This window comes from Aplidium turbinatum, chromosome 9 (assembly GCF_918807975.1).
Source record: "Aplidium turbinatum chromosome 9, kaAplTurb1.1, whole genome shotgun sequence".
Classification (NCBI taxonomy): Eukaryota; Metazoa; Chordata; class Ascidiacea; order Aplousobranchia; family Polyclinidae; genus Aplidium; species Aplidium turbinatum.
The window spans coordinates 11,540,107-11,555,109 of NC_137480.1; the positions used below are offsets into that span (position 1 = coordinate 11,540,107).

At 37.4% G+C, this 15,003-nt stretch overlaps 1 protein-coding gene across 1 annotated transcript; it reads right to left on the reverse strand.

Moving 5' to 3' along the window:
• Window positions 1-287: 287 nt before the first annotated feature.
• LOC145777092 (sorting nexin-4-like) lies at window positions 288-11,647 on the reverse strand. The gene is made up of 3 exons (XM_082588381.1): window positions 10,984-11,647; window positions 9,986-10,277; window positions 288-3,178 (listed from the first exon to the last, which is right to left on the reverse strand). The coding sequence occupies exons 1-3, from the start codon at window positions 11,589-11,591 to the stop codon at window positions 2,750-2,752; spliced, it is 1,329 nt and encodes a 442-aa protein (XP_082444507.1). The 5' UTR covers window positions 11,592-11,647; the 3' UTR covers window positions 288-2,749.
• Window positions 11,648-15,003: the final 3,356 nt, after the last annotated feature.

The window sequence follows — 15,003 nt, forward strand, 5'->3', positions numbered from 1 at the left end:
TACCAGCTGCACTACAAAGCTTTCTACGATTTAAAAAAGAACCACATGTTTAAAGCACTACAAACTACAGCCCTGGTAGTGTCATAAGAATAAGGCAATCGCTGCGAGCCTTCATACCCCCTTCTCTAGATATCCCTGGGTTTACTGTACAATTGTACATGCTGCAGCAATGAGCTTAAATACAGCACAGGAAGCGACTATTTTGTGTTGCATATTGATCATGGTAGCTTCTAATGTTACAATAGTAATTAAAAGACTTAAATGAAAGCCATACACTGCGGTCGGCAAGTAATGCGGACATGGTAGATTTGTTGGTTTGTATATTGCACGACATATCAACAAAGTACGAGTTATGAATGTTAGATTGCTTAAGCATATCAAAATATTTTCAAGTCATCGAAAGTTTAGGCGATTCTAGACCAAAACAAGTTGTAGCCCAGTAACGCGAAGATAATTCAAAATTTTGGATCATGACAGCGATACAGCCACAAAACATGTCACTTGGTCATGAAATAATAGCACATAATGGAATACTTGAAATGGGAATCGCTTTGCTACGATGCTCAAAATCAAAAGCCCTTAAAATACAGCAGTGGCGATAAAATTATTAGTCATTGTTACATTGATTCAACGTTTGCAGAAGTTAGTTCAACAACAAAAAAGATATTTCCCGTATTGTCAAAAGTCTAGGTACGCCGTACGTTTAATTGATTTTCTTAAACGCTGAATGATATCCTGTATTTGCACAGCGACATATCAAATATTGTTCGGCTCAACTCGAATTGTTGTGGCTCATCTTAAACCAGTAATTAGACGTTGCAAAACGATGCTGGTCGATCAAAAAAACATGATAGAGCAACTAGAGCAAGACCAGTCCAGCAAGACCAGAAGCAAGATAGAGTCAATAGAGCAACTTAGTAGGCTATATAAGAAACAAAGCACATTAAAAAAGTCCGTTTCAAAAATTAAATTAACGAACCCTGAAACTGTGATGCTATTGCTATAGAGTTAAAAAAAAAACTAACACAGGGATACGTTTTGTTTGGAAATGATGATCCAATGCCTTGATATAGTCTGGGTTGAAATCATTAAATTGGAAGCTTGCTTAAGAAATCCAGTGAAAAAAAACACCCTGATAATAAGCACCAAACCGAATGTGTTACTTAGTCTATTCTAAGTACGGTAGCATGGATATTGAACAAATTACTACTGATAACGTCAGTAATGATTAACCTTACTAATACTTTATCTTGTTGCACTGAAGTTCGCGATTTTATCGTTACGACTTGTTCGAAACCAAAAGCTTCTAAAACGGTCTGCATCATATTTGATACAGGAATAAATGAAGCACGATAACGTGAAAAGTGTTGTTTTTATCAATTCTCACGATTATGTCAAAGATCAACTTTCGGGACCAATAATATGAAGAATGGAAACTGCTCCATGTCATTATAATATCCGTAACATCCATATTGAACCTAACGAAGATCATTATTGTTGGGTTTGGATGAAGGATATGCTGGTACCTGTACCAAAATTATTACCGTTTCGCTGCAGCATGCATCTGCTTTTCAATAAGATAAAGGGTGGACAATTTAGCCGTCACACTTTGCGCAGAAGTAGATAAGAGGAAATGGTTAGTCTTTATTAAGCGGCTCGTAATGATAAATTGTGGACTGTGGTCTATTGACGATCGACGATAAACATTTGGGTGAAGCCTGGTGTTTAGAGACGGTAGAGCTCGGAAAAATAGACGATGCGATCTTACAAACACAAAGCAATGATACCAATAACTGCAGACTACTTGACGTTAGAAAAGTTGAAATGAAACAGTCACCCTGCACAAGGCACAACCAAAAGTAAATCTCCCTCGTCGATCTTGCAACATGCAAAACTTATTCTAACTAAGAAATCACTTGTATGCCCATCACCTGCTGTAGCAAGGTACCACAATCTGATTTATAGACAACAAAATAATTAGGTTGAATGAGACGTTTCATACCGATTACTTTATTGTCCATGATATGTTTAAAATGTTAAGTCAATTGCTTCTTCCCAAAACTTATACTAATGGCGATGACTAAACTAAAACTAAGCTCCACCTATCAAGCAGTAAAATAATGAAAATAATTGGAAAGTACTTTCACGGGAGAACGTGCAGTTAACCCTCAGCTAAACAACACACGAAAAATGCATACTTGCATATAGAAAGTACACTTTACGCAAATGTGAAATTATTGGAAGCATGCATGGCATAGCATTATCCTGAAATCATAAAGTTTCCAAGCACTTTTGTTGAGGAATTTATAATGTAAAGAAAGTTGCAGTAAATTCAATTCAAATGAGATCACTGTAAATGTTGCGTAAAATTAACCATGGATTTAAACGACATACTTTTTGTATTGACAAAAATATCATATAATTGCGTATGATCATAAACATCACTGAGTTGTGAATATCTTATCCAAGTGTTCAATACACAGTGAAATGTAGCTGTAAAGAAAAAGTATTAGCATGCCCTTTTGAAGTCAATTGCTAGTGTCAAACAAGCAACAGTGAAAAAATGAAATGAAATAAAATACAATTAACTTGTGAAAAAAAAAGTCACAAATCGAAACGGTTACTCACCAAATGGTATGCATTTGAAGCTTCGAGTATAGTTTTTAACAATAAATTATGTATTATAAGTATATCTTTGTATGAAATTTTCATTTCATCCTTTGAAAGAAAATCTTACTAGTGAAAGACATCACTCAGAAGGTTGATGGTCTAATACAGCATCAAAAACAGATTTGAATTTTGACCAAAGAGCAGATCCTTCTTTATGCAATTTCATTTGCAAGACAGCATAACTGATCAAGATCTCTTTAAGATCTGAGGTTTTCCTTTTCTTAAAAGCCTCAATTTCAATCAAAGCTTCCTCCAAAAATTCATTAGCAACAGAGTGATGAGATTCATATTTTTCCTTCAAGTTAGCGATGGTTTTATCGCACTGTTCAATCTTTTGTTCCACTTGTTCAGGCGTGTCTGCCCCCAAAAGACGGGCTTTCATTCCACTAAAGGAAAAACTTTTGACAGTGCCAGATTGTAATCGCTTCTTCTCAGCTCTTGCAAGCATCAATTGATTTTCAGAGAATTCCACATCATATTGCATAGCTTCATGCTTTTTGCAAAGAACCTTGTAAAAAGATACATATGTATGATTTTTAATTTGCAACGTAAGTTTAATGATGAAAATAGAATAGCTAACATCAATAAACTGTAGATATACAGCAAAATCTGTCATTTTTACATTGATTCAAGGTCTGCAGACTTTGACTTTTAAGTGGCTTTGTTGGTGTCTGGTGAAACGCCTGAGCCAAAATACTCTAGTCACTGGTCTCAAGGAAGAAAACCAAACGCTAGTGTCCTGGGTTTTTTTTTATCACTGAGACTTTTCGGTCATTTGTTCGAAATGGCTTGAAAAAATTCGGTCATTTTTTATTTATTTCGGTCATTTTTAGTCATTTTTGGTCATATTTTTTTTTTCACATTTTTTGGTTATTTTCACATTTTCTGGTCACATTTTTTCGGACATTTTGCTAAAAAATCGGTCAATGACTGATAAATGACCGAAAAAAAACCCCCAGCTAGTGTCTATTACTGTCCATTGGAGCTACACTTGGCTTTTAAACACATTGTGCCTAGGTTGTAAAAATTAGTAATATGACATATGGCGGAATGGCCCGTTTCGGCGAGGCCGATTCGGCGAGTCCGATTCGACTAGTCCGATTCGGCGAGTTCCCTATTCGGCGAGAGCCTTTTTCGGCGAGTTTTTGAAATTTTTAAAAGGAAATTATCGGGTACCGTAGCCTAATTACAATTGCCGTTTTTACATCGTTTTAACGTCGCTAAACGTTGCAATCGTGCAGAAAGGAATAAAAATAAAATGTTTGAACTATTAAATTAAAATTCGTCATGTCAGTTCAGTTATTTTTATTTTTGACCATCATATCAAAAACAATACACGTCAACATAGCAAAGGTAGAAGCGACAAAACGCGAACGTTAAAACGTGCTTGAATTCGTCATGTCAGTTCAGTTATTTTTATTTTTGACCATTATATCAAAAACAATTCACGTCAACATAGCAAAGGTAGAAGCGACAAAACGCGAACGTTAAAACGTGCTTGAATTCGTCATGTCAGTTCAGTTGTTTTTATTTCTGATCATGATATCAAAAACAATTCACGTCAACATAGCAAAGGTGTAGAAAAAGGTAGAAGCGACAAAACGCGAACGTTAAAACGTGCTTGTGACCGAAGTAAGTTATTGAGTTGAAAGAAATTTGGCAAGGTTGCATCACCTTCAGAAAAATTTAAGATATGAAGGAAAAATAAAACAAAGAAAATGTTAGAAAAAAAATAATGTTTATGTCTATAAGTTAGTACTTTTGAATAGTTAAAATCATAGGCGCCTAACTATTTTTTTGGCCGTGGGGGCGAAAGCGTGTTTCATCAGCAGCAACGTAAATTCAGCGAAATGTCACGCAGATGGATGACGTAATTATGTCGTCACACTAGGATTGCTTTTATTGCCACACTCGGAGTTATCGCTACGTTCGACCTGCCGTTAATTATTATAAACAAAGCTCGACCAAAACACATGCTATGCGTCTGCGTTGGCTAGCGGTTGATGGACTGCGACTCTTTAAGCTAAGCACAAGATAAAGTTTAGCAACGAACTAGATTTATTAGCATGAAACAAGAGACGAAAAGGTTTACTAAAAGGTATACTGTAAATGGAATGAAAATACTAACTTGATCATATGCTTGAAAATATACCTGTTGAAAGCAAAATCATTCATGTTTACATCAATTCAACAGCACGTCACCTTTAATAAATTTAAAAGTTGCTGACATCAGTAAACAGTCCTTGAAAAACAGTTACAGAGAGACGTTTGATTAAGTTTTCGACTTGACATTGCTCCCTTTTCACTACAATATCGCAACTTATGGCTGATCAGCTTTCAAGTTTCAATTCGCTGTAATACGCCCGTTTTCCCGTTTTCGTGTTGCAGATGAAACAAAAGATGCGCATATTCCCCGCCTTTGATCGGGTTTCCATGGCAACGGACGTGTGTGCGCCATGCAGTTTGCGCGAGTCCGTTGTTGTGTTGATTATGCGGCGTGTGCGCAATGCGGTTTGTACCAGCCCTTGTTGCGTTGGTTGGTGGTAACCTCGGGCCGAGACTTCAAGTTCATTTTCACAGCAACCGATTCACTGCCGCGACAATTCTCTGCAGAGGTTTCGACTTTCGAAAGCGACAGCGAGGCTGTTTGCAAGCGCAAGTTAAACGCACGCTGCGTCAACGTAGCAAATTATGTTGTTTTTGGGTGCATTCAACATCTGATGACATTGAATCGACGCAAAATGGTAAATTTTGCTATGTCACAGGCAGCAAAATCAGTCATTTTTTTGTCTGGGGTGGGATTGTAGCATCGCTACTGGTTCTAGTGATTATTTACTGCGAAGCTGTTGCGGTTTGCATTTAAAAATGTTTTCCTGCTGCCGATCGCTAGTTCATCTATTGTTTTACGTATCAATGCCGCATAAAAAGTTGCTCCCACGCGGAAATATGCGTGGGGGCCTGGTCCCCACGGCTTAGGCGCCTATGGTTAAAATGATTAGTTTGGATCAACAAATGTGTGACCTACACTCCTACAGCTTAGATTGAAAGGAAATTATCGGTTAGGCTACCGTAGCCTAGTTATCCCTACAGGTACCAGCAAAAATTTGTTCCAAGAACCCAGTTAGCCTAACAGTTCATTTTTACATTGTAGTAACAGAATGAAAAGGTTAACCAAGTGTGTGGCCTATCGTTTTAACGTCGCTAAACGTTGAAATCGTGTAGAAAAGGGTGCTTAGGATACGTTGAAACTGAGAAACATTCACAGAAGCCCTACGATACGTTGCATTTTTAAGATAATGTATTCAGACGTTGAATCAATGTACAAATGAAATGTTATGCTAAATGGGTTCTTGGAACAAATCGTAGGGCTTCTGTGAATGTTTCTCAGTTTCAAAGTATCCTAGTCAGCAAAAGCTCCCTTTTCTACACGATTTCAACGTTTAGCGACGTTAACACGATAGGCCACACATTTGATTAGCCTTTTCATTCTGTTACTACAATGTAAAAATGAACTGTGTTCTTGGAACAAATTTTTGCTGGTCGGGATAACTAGGCTACGGTACCCGATAACTTCCTTTCAATCCAAGCTGTAGGCCACACATTTGTTGGTCCAAACTAATCATTTTAACTATTCAAAAGTACTAACTTATAGACATAAACATGATCTTTTTTTTTTGTAACAATTTCTTTGTTTCATTTTCCCTTCATATCTTAAATTTTTCTGAAAGTGTTGCGACCGTGCCAAATTTCTTTCAACTCAATAACTTACTTCGGTCACAAGCACGTTTTAACGTTCGCGTTTTGTCGCTTCTACCTTTTTCTACACCTTTGCTATGTTGACGTGTATTGTTTTTGATATCATGATCAGAAATAAAAACAACTGAACTGACATGACGAATTCAAGCACGTTTAAACGATCGCGTTTTGTCGCTTCTACCTTTGCTATGTTGACGTGTATTGTTTTTCATATGATGGTCAGAAATAAAAACAACTAAACTGACATGAAGAATTTTAATTTAATAGTTCAAACATTTTCTTTTTATTCCTTTCTGCACGATTTCAACGTTTAGCGACGTTAAAACGATGTAAAAACGGCAATTATAATTAGGCTACGGTACCCGATAATTTCCTTTCAAAAACTCGCCGAATAGGGCACTCGCCGAAAAGGGCTCTCGCCGAATAGGGAACTCGCCGAATCGGACTAGTCGAATCGGACTCGCCGAATCGGACTCGCCGAATAGTAGCAGACCCGACATATGGAGCATAGGTTGCATAGGACATATGGAGCATGTCTGTCTGATTTATGAAAACAGAGGTTCGTCATATTTTTGTAGTTTTTGTACTGCCCACCACAACCACCAGAGAAATACTAGAAAACTGTAATTTTGTTTCAAAATCGAGTAGCAACATAGTTATGCTGCTAATTTTTTGGTAATCAGTAGTAATCATTTTTAGTAATGTTGTATACAGTTTTACATGTCCGTGTGATTCGGCATTGACGTGTATGTCCACCAGACATTTCACCACGAGAGTACGGGAGCATCGGAACTTTAGATATTTAAAGGAAAGTGCCATAAAAGACCATATCATGGGTTGTTCGTTTTGCACAGATCAAAAATTCTCCAGAGACTCATTTAAAATTTTATGCAAAGGCAAATCCCAATTTGACACAAAAATTCAGGAAGCGTTAACCAAACGTTACAACCCAAATTTAAATACACAATTACTCGCGGGAGACGCCTCCATTCTCCTCAACATTTACTAGATGCATGGATGCATCACATACCCTGTGGCGCAAATTCTTTCGTAGTTATGTACCGTAATTGCCTTTTTCTAATGTAATTTGTTTTCTGTCTATCTGTCTGTTTTCCACACTATTACTTTTAATCAATGCATATTTCTTGATGCTAGCTAGCTTGATATACTGTACATACATAGTCAGTTAGCTAGTTAGGCTACCTTCAAAAAGTTTAAATTTATTGCATTTTATAAATATTTTCAGATTCCTGATGAGGGCTTAAGTTAAGCCAAAAACGTTCGACTGTTAAAACTATTTGTAAATATATAAAATATATTGTTACAATGCTCAACCCTGTTGTATTGTTGTGTCTTGCCTGTCTTTGGTACAAGCAAGCAAACTCTCTCCCACAACTATTATATGTATCTGTTTCTCCAGATCACTGCTTATACTTTGCGTTGGTTGTTTGTTTCAGGATTATTAATTGTATATATTAATAAACAAGACTTACAGCGCTGGTGATCGCACCTGGATATATTCTATACAACAGTAGTGAGTAGTGACTATGATGCGCTGACCTAATTCTTCGTCACTCTTTGATACTACTGTACATATTTTCGACATTTAATCCACGATCATTCTATTGCGAAAGCAAATAATTGGCTAGAAGAAACCGGCGGCCAAACTTGGCCGACGGAGGAGGTAGCACAGGCGGTCATTCAAGCACTACTTAGCGGCCATGGCCGCCGGCTGCTTTAAGGCTTGCAACGTATACTAGTCATCAAAGTTCTCTTTTCTACATGATTTCAACGTTTAGCGACGTTAAAACGATAGGCCACACATTTGATTAGCCTTTTCATTCTGTTACTACAATGTAAAATGTAATAGTGTACAGTGTAAAAATGAACTGTTAGGCTAACTGGGTTCTTGGAACAAATTTTTGCTGGTAGGGATAACTAGGCTACGGTACCCGATAATTTCCTTTCAATCCAAGTTGTAGGCCACACATTTGTTGATCCAAACTAATTATTTTAACTATTCAAAAGTACTAACTTATAGATATAAACATAACTTTTTTTTGTAACATTTTCCTTTTTTGATTTTTCCTTCACATCTTAAATTTTTCTGAAGGTGTTGCAACCGTGCCAAATTTCTTTTAACTCAATAACTTACTTCGGTCACAAGCACGTTTTAACGTTCGCATTTTGTCGCTTCTACCTTAAAAACAACTGAACTGACATGACGAATTCAAGCACGTTTTAGCGTTTTGTCGCTTCTACCTTTGCTACTGTTGACGTGTATTGTTTTTGATATGATGGTCAGAAATAAAAACAACTGAACTGACATGACGAATTTTAATTTAATAGTTCAAACATTTTATTTTTATTCCTTTCTGCACGTTCAGCGACGTTAAAACGATGTGAAAACAGTTAGGCTACGGTACCCGATAATTCCCTTTCAAAAATAAAATTTCAAAGACTCGCTGAAAAAGGCTCTCGCCGAATCGGACTCGCCGAAACGGGCCATTCTGACATTTTATAGTAGAATGGAAATTGTGGATTACAATTAAAAAAATGGGCTCCAGACGTTTGCCATGCAAAAAGCATAGAAATTGGTTTTGAAATGCTATTTAGACCCATTTGGGTTTCTTGACCCTTAAAATAGGGGAACAAGTCTTTTAGGCGCAGACAGTTAGGCGTCGGTCAGATAGGCGCACACACTGTGGCGTCAGGATATTTAGGTGCGGAGCACTGTGGCGCCCGTTCGTTTAGATGTTATTCTTAGTTAAGTCTGCAGATTGTATCAGCTTGGCAGGTAGGGCAATGCTTTTCACACAAAATGTTATATTGAACAGAAAAATTTTTTTTTTGTTATGCGCGTGCACCATGCACTTATTTGTTGTTAGTCATGGCTTCAGTGAGTGAAGCTGCTGTATCCCGCAGTGCTTTTAAGGCAAAATTTTATATTGAACACAAAAATACATCATGGCTTCAGTGAGTCAAGCTGCACCGGCAATGGTTTTCACACAAAATGTTATATTAATGTGTCTAATATAACATTTTGTGTGAAAAACATTGTTCTACCTGCCAAGCTGATACAATCTGCAGTTTTCTAGGAATAGCACCCAAACGAACGAGCGCCACAGTGCTCTGCACCTAAATTTCCTGACGCCACAGTGTGCGCACCTATTTGACCGGCGCCTAACTGTCTGTGCCTGAAAGACGTGGGTCGTGGACCCTAAAATAGAGGATACATCACACTTAACAATGTATTATTTATAAAAAACAAGCCTGCTTGGCAACTTCGCTCAGGCATAAAATCGTCACCGAGTAGTGAATAGTTCAAACTGCTGTATCTTAAGAATCACATTACCAACTTTTTTTATTTTTTATTATTTATTTTTTCTCATACTGATTAACATATACAACAATAAAGATATTGGAGAACTCTGTGGAAAAAATCATCAATTCTAATAAAATCACAATGATATGACCCATAAACTACTCTGCACTAAATTTGCAAACCACATGTAACAAACAAATTGGTGTCCACTTTTGTACGAAACACACCCCTTACCTTTAGTGAGTCAGCAAAGTAAAGATACTCTTTCACTTGTTCAGCAATTAAATCTTCTTCATCTACCAATATGTCAATTGAGTTAGCCCAAGCATCAGTTTCATTGCTGGCTTTTTGTAAAGCTTCACGAAGAGGTGGGTCTTCAATCAGAGCCCATTCTTTGAAGACACGAGAGAAATTGCCATGAATTTTGTAAATTCCAAAGAGACGTTCGGCCAATTTAGCTCTGGCTTTGAGAAGAGATGACGAACCACTTTGCAAACTATTTGCATATGATTTAAGTTGGTCAAACCTGTCAACAAACATGAATCTTTGTCAGGAAAAAATACTTTGTCCTTCCCAATAACCAATGCTTAGTTTATTAAATAAAGTGTAACGACATAATCAAGCAACGATAGCTTAACTCTTGAAGTGTTGAACACTTAATTCAAGATAGCTTTTTACAAACTAGCAAATTGAGTGACCAACATGCAAAACCTGTCACAAATATGAGAACAGCTAACTCAACTTTAATCAACAAACTTTCAATAGCAATTAAGAGCCTTTAAAACATACAGCACAAAACTGTCAGGGCATATATAAAGGACAAAAAAATATTTTGAGTATTATAACTAATTATTATTCTAAAATCAAGCAATCAACAATAGAAAGAAACAGGCATCATAATTGGGGTTTCTAAAAATTAATAAAGGGTTTGCGTCCGCAAACTCTCCAGCCTTATTCAAATAGAACTATTTGAATAAGGCACTAATGATGCTCTACACTAGTAGAGCAAAATGCATATGCTATAAATAGGGCTCTGCTGATTCTCCATCCATTTTTAATAAAAAGAACTGAACTCTGAACTGATACTTGATGGAGAATCGCTGGCCTGCTGCTTCGTAGTCAGGAGATCCCCTATCCTTAATGGAACTCAATATATGCATCCCTAGTTAATAGTTATACATTTAAATAATTTTACAAAAGTTAGCATACAAAGTACAGCAAACACTGTATACCTGATATCAGGGTTTTTCACTCGCAAAGATGCATTTGTCTTTTTTAACCAAGAGTCTTGCTTTGCTTGGTAATCTGTAGCCAGTATTTCACTTCGCCAGTTCTCTTGCTTACAAATGAAATCTTTAACAAATTTATCTTTTGTCAACTTAGCATGGCCAGCAATCCGATGAAGAAATGACTCCAACCCTGCTCTTCGTCTTTCAAGAAACTCAACATCATAAGTATCAGCAGCAGAAACCTTGGTCCAGATAAAATTTGCTCGTTTTTCAGGAAGCGGAGGAATAACAACAGAAGGATAAGTCACCACGAGGAAGTTACGTAACAACTCAAATTCACTGTATCTCCGCCAAAGTGATGTTACATCTTCCTTATCTGAAGACTCTTCATGCTTTGGCGTACATTCAATCAAATACACAACAAAGGTTTCTTGCATTTTAAGGCCTGTATGTTTGGTCTTTTTTTCTGGATTACTGACTGTTATTTTAAGTCGATCAAGCAATGAGATAACATTTTCTTCAACAGGTTTCTTTTTTTCAACAACAGGCTCAGGTTGAATTGCTACACCTTCCTCTTCAAAAATATCACTGTCATCTCCTGATCCTTCCATCTTTTAATATGATAACGTTGCTTTTACAAATAAAGTGTCTGATGGCTATCACTATCTATAAATACCAGTACACAACAGCAGATGTTGTTAAAGCTTTAAAAAGAAGCCTACACACAAAATAAGTTTATTTAACTACTGGTAGACTATTTTTAAAACCTTCAGCCCAGACTCAGCGTAACAGTTCACCCTATTACTTTGTTTTGGATTGGAGTGTAGATCAGAGAATATGAATCCAAGATTTTTAGGATCCCAATCCGATCTTGTTTTTGTTTTTAGAGATCCGATCCAGAAGTTACTGGTACTGTGATCCAGAAGTTACAATAACTTTATGCATAATTTTTTAGTTAAGATTATTCAATGCTTCAAATTTTCACTATGGCTTCTTGAGGAGTTAGAAATTAAATTACGGTATATAATTTTCAAAAAAACATAATAATGAAATAAACATTTAGTAACCCTGGTCACTCCTAGACTGCAGTAACTTTTGGATGTTACACTGGATCTAGCAATTTTTAAATATCTTAGATCTAAAGTAATTTTATTATAAACGTCGGCTGCGTAGCCGAGTGGTGAGAACGTCTGCGCGACGTTCGAAAGGACGTGGGTTCGACACCGCTCTAGAGCACGCGGCTGTGTCTCGGCGAAAGACACTTAAAGGCAAGCCAAAATAAGGGGAGCAGCTGACTCGAAGACTATATGTCACTTCGCTGCTTCCTGTCGTCTGTTGTATTGCATCTGTGATCGCAGTGTAGGCTACTACAGACGAAATCGGTTAATCGAATCACCCATTTGCCAGACGTTTTGATACGATTATACGATTGATTCGTTTAACCAATTTACTAAAAAAAAAAGGTTTATTGTGAATGGGCGTAATTGTTGGGAAGATGTCTGTGCTGACTAGGCTGCAACGCACATTACAACTGATGCTTCCTACAACTGTTTACAATTCTGGTTAAACTTTAAAGAGTTCACTAGCTCTGTGTTACATAACACTATGCTGTATGTTCCAGCCAGCAAAACTGGTCCTTTTTACATTGATTTATCATCTGCAGACGTTGAAACAATGTAAAAAAGACCAGCTTTGCTGACTTGGCTGAGCAGGTATGATCAAAGCATTTTTCTGCAAACTGCTGCAATCGGACTTCTTTTAATCTCACCGATCTCTGTGACGTCACAACGTGAACTTTGACGTTGACGTTTTTGATTCAAGCGTGCTATTTTTAGCTCGTACCAGCTGTGTAGTTTTGAGTATGGAACGTGGCCTACGAAAATAGTGGTATGGTAGAAAAACAAGGCTCACACTCATTGTTTTGAAATCGCAAAGTTTTTTTTTCAAGTCTTTTGCGCTGCCTGGTAAAATAATTAATTTGCAATGTTCTTCAACTGAACGAAACTGCACAAATAAAATTATGCACTGCATTTCACAACAGTAGGCTACTTTTTTTCAGCAATTTAAAAAAAATTCTCCAAAGTTTTCTGGTAAAAACTTTTGGACATGCTTTCCAACACTTCCCTCTTAAGCCGAAATAATTTGTCCATGTCCATTCCTTGGAAGGCCAGTCGCCGACGGATGACATCAAAAGCATTTAAACTTCTTTAGTGTGATTATTCCTTTTGTGTGCTTTTCTGTTGTAATGAAGCCCAGCTGTGCGAAATTTGGTTCTTTGTAGTGCGATGTCTAGCACATAAGATTATGGCCTGGGATTACAGACACTTGTCTTTGTTTTGAGCGCATGCGTCTGTCTCACCTTTGCTTCATTTCGCCTTTGAACATTGCAGACAATAATGCGAAGCAAAAAAGAGACATTCTATTTTCGCTAAGGGGTATAATTATACGATTAAATGAATGAAGTATGCAAACTAGAAGCAAATCCTGATGCTTTTATCCGACTTATTCTTTTAAGCGGTATGCGCTTAACCGATGTTTTTACTTAACATCAGATTGGATTTGGTTTGGGATTTCAGGTTTTGATTCAAATAAACGATTGATACGTTTAAACAGTATACTTTTAACCGATTTCATCTGTATATGTTATCGCAATGGGCGCAAATAAAAGCATGATTATTATTATTATAAAAGTATTTCACTATACGACAGATTCACACTTTTATGAAATTCATCAACTTACTACTTAGTAGGTATACTATGATGCTTGTCCGCCCCATTAGCTCAGTGGTTACGCGCCCAGCTCAAGATCACGCGGTGCAAGTTGGACTCTCGGGGTGTGCGCTTGAGCAACATACACAGTGTTGTACGCGTCATTGAAATAAATTGACGACGTCAGCGCGAATTGCCTAAAAACTTTACGGCGTAAAGTACTGCGTAAGCTCTTAAAGAAATTGACGGCGTCAGCGCTAATTTCTAGCGCTATTTTTTGCCAGCGTCTCGTAAAAAGAAAATACTTCAACCAAGCTTAGGCTAACAATTTAGCTATAAATAGAGAGCAGGTATTATGTTTTGAGACTGTATTGTAATTAGCTGCTTAGCCTATTAGTTATTTCCTTGCAGAAAAACAAGCATTTCAAAACGTTTGTCTGACAATCTGCTGCGTTTGTAACGCATATTGTCTTTTCCAAGTGAAAACATGCGTTCCACAGCAGCGCTGGTTGGTATTGGTGTGTTGTATTTAAAAAACAAGTTGAAAACCTTTACTCGGAAAGGTATTACTGTTCCAAGCGTGCTGTGATAGTCTGGCATGTATAAATCTTTTTAACGAGGTCCACTGCATCAACATCGCTCTTTTCAGGGGCATAGAGCTCTTGAAATAAAGTATCTTCAACGTCCGCGATGCCATTGATGGATTTTTCGCTTTCAGTCTCTGATCCCTCGTTCTCAATACATGGGTGATCACCATTTGGCGAATTTCTTCCGCTTGTATTCCAGGAAACCATTCCAACCAACGCAAAAGCCGGTAATTCGAATGAGTCGCGCTGGCCAGAATAGATTGTGAAACTCTTATCGTGAAACGAGATTTTCCATGAAAATAAAAAATGACACATACTGGTAGCGCTTGACGCTTAAAATCGGCAAAATAGTTGACGGCGCTATCACTTCCGTCAACTGAAAAATAAATTGACGGCGCTAGCCTCAGCGTCAACGTACAACACTGAACATACGGTATGTCAGGACAGCTCTCCATTCAGCGGCACCTGGTGACTTCAATCACTCTGCCAATCTCGGTAACTGGCCCTGCGTCAAGTGCCTCTACAAGTATGCAAAACTACCAGAAATAACCTATCAAGGTTTTGTCAGTCCGAGGATAAAGATTCAAAACCAAACCAGCCTACGCCCTACTACAGACGAAATCGGTTTATTATATCACCTACCAGTAGGTACATTTTTAACACATACTGCAGTAAGCATGCAACGGTGAAGAACAGTAAGATCCGAGGTAACGGTCAAGACTCTCAA

Excerpts from the sequence above, each read along its gene's own strand:
- LOC145777092 (XM_082588381.1), bottom strand. The coding sequence starts at position 11,591 with ATGGAAGGATCAGGAGATGACAGTGATATTTTTGAAGAGGAAGGTGTA. Across the intron at positions 10,278-10,983 it reads GTGAAAAACCCTGATATCAG|GTTTGACCAACTTAAATCAT; the intron begins GTATACAGTGTT and ends GTTTGTTGACAG. Across the intron at positions 3,179-9,985 it reads ACTTTGCTGACTCACTAAAG|GTTCTTTGCAAAAAGCATGA; the intron begins GTAAGGGGTGTG and ends TCTTTTTACAAG.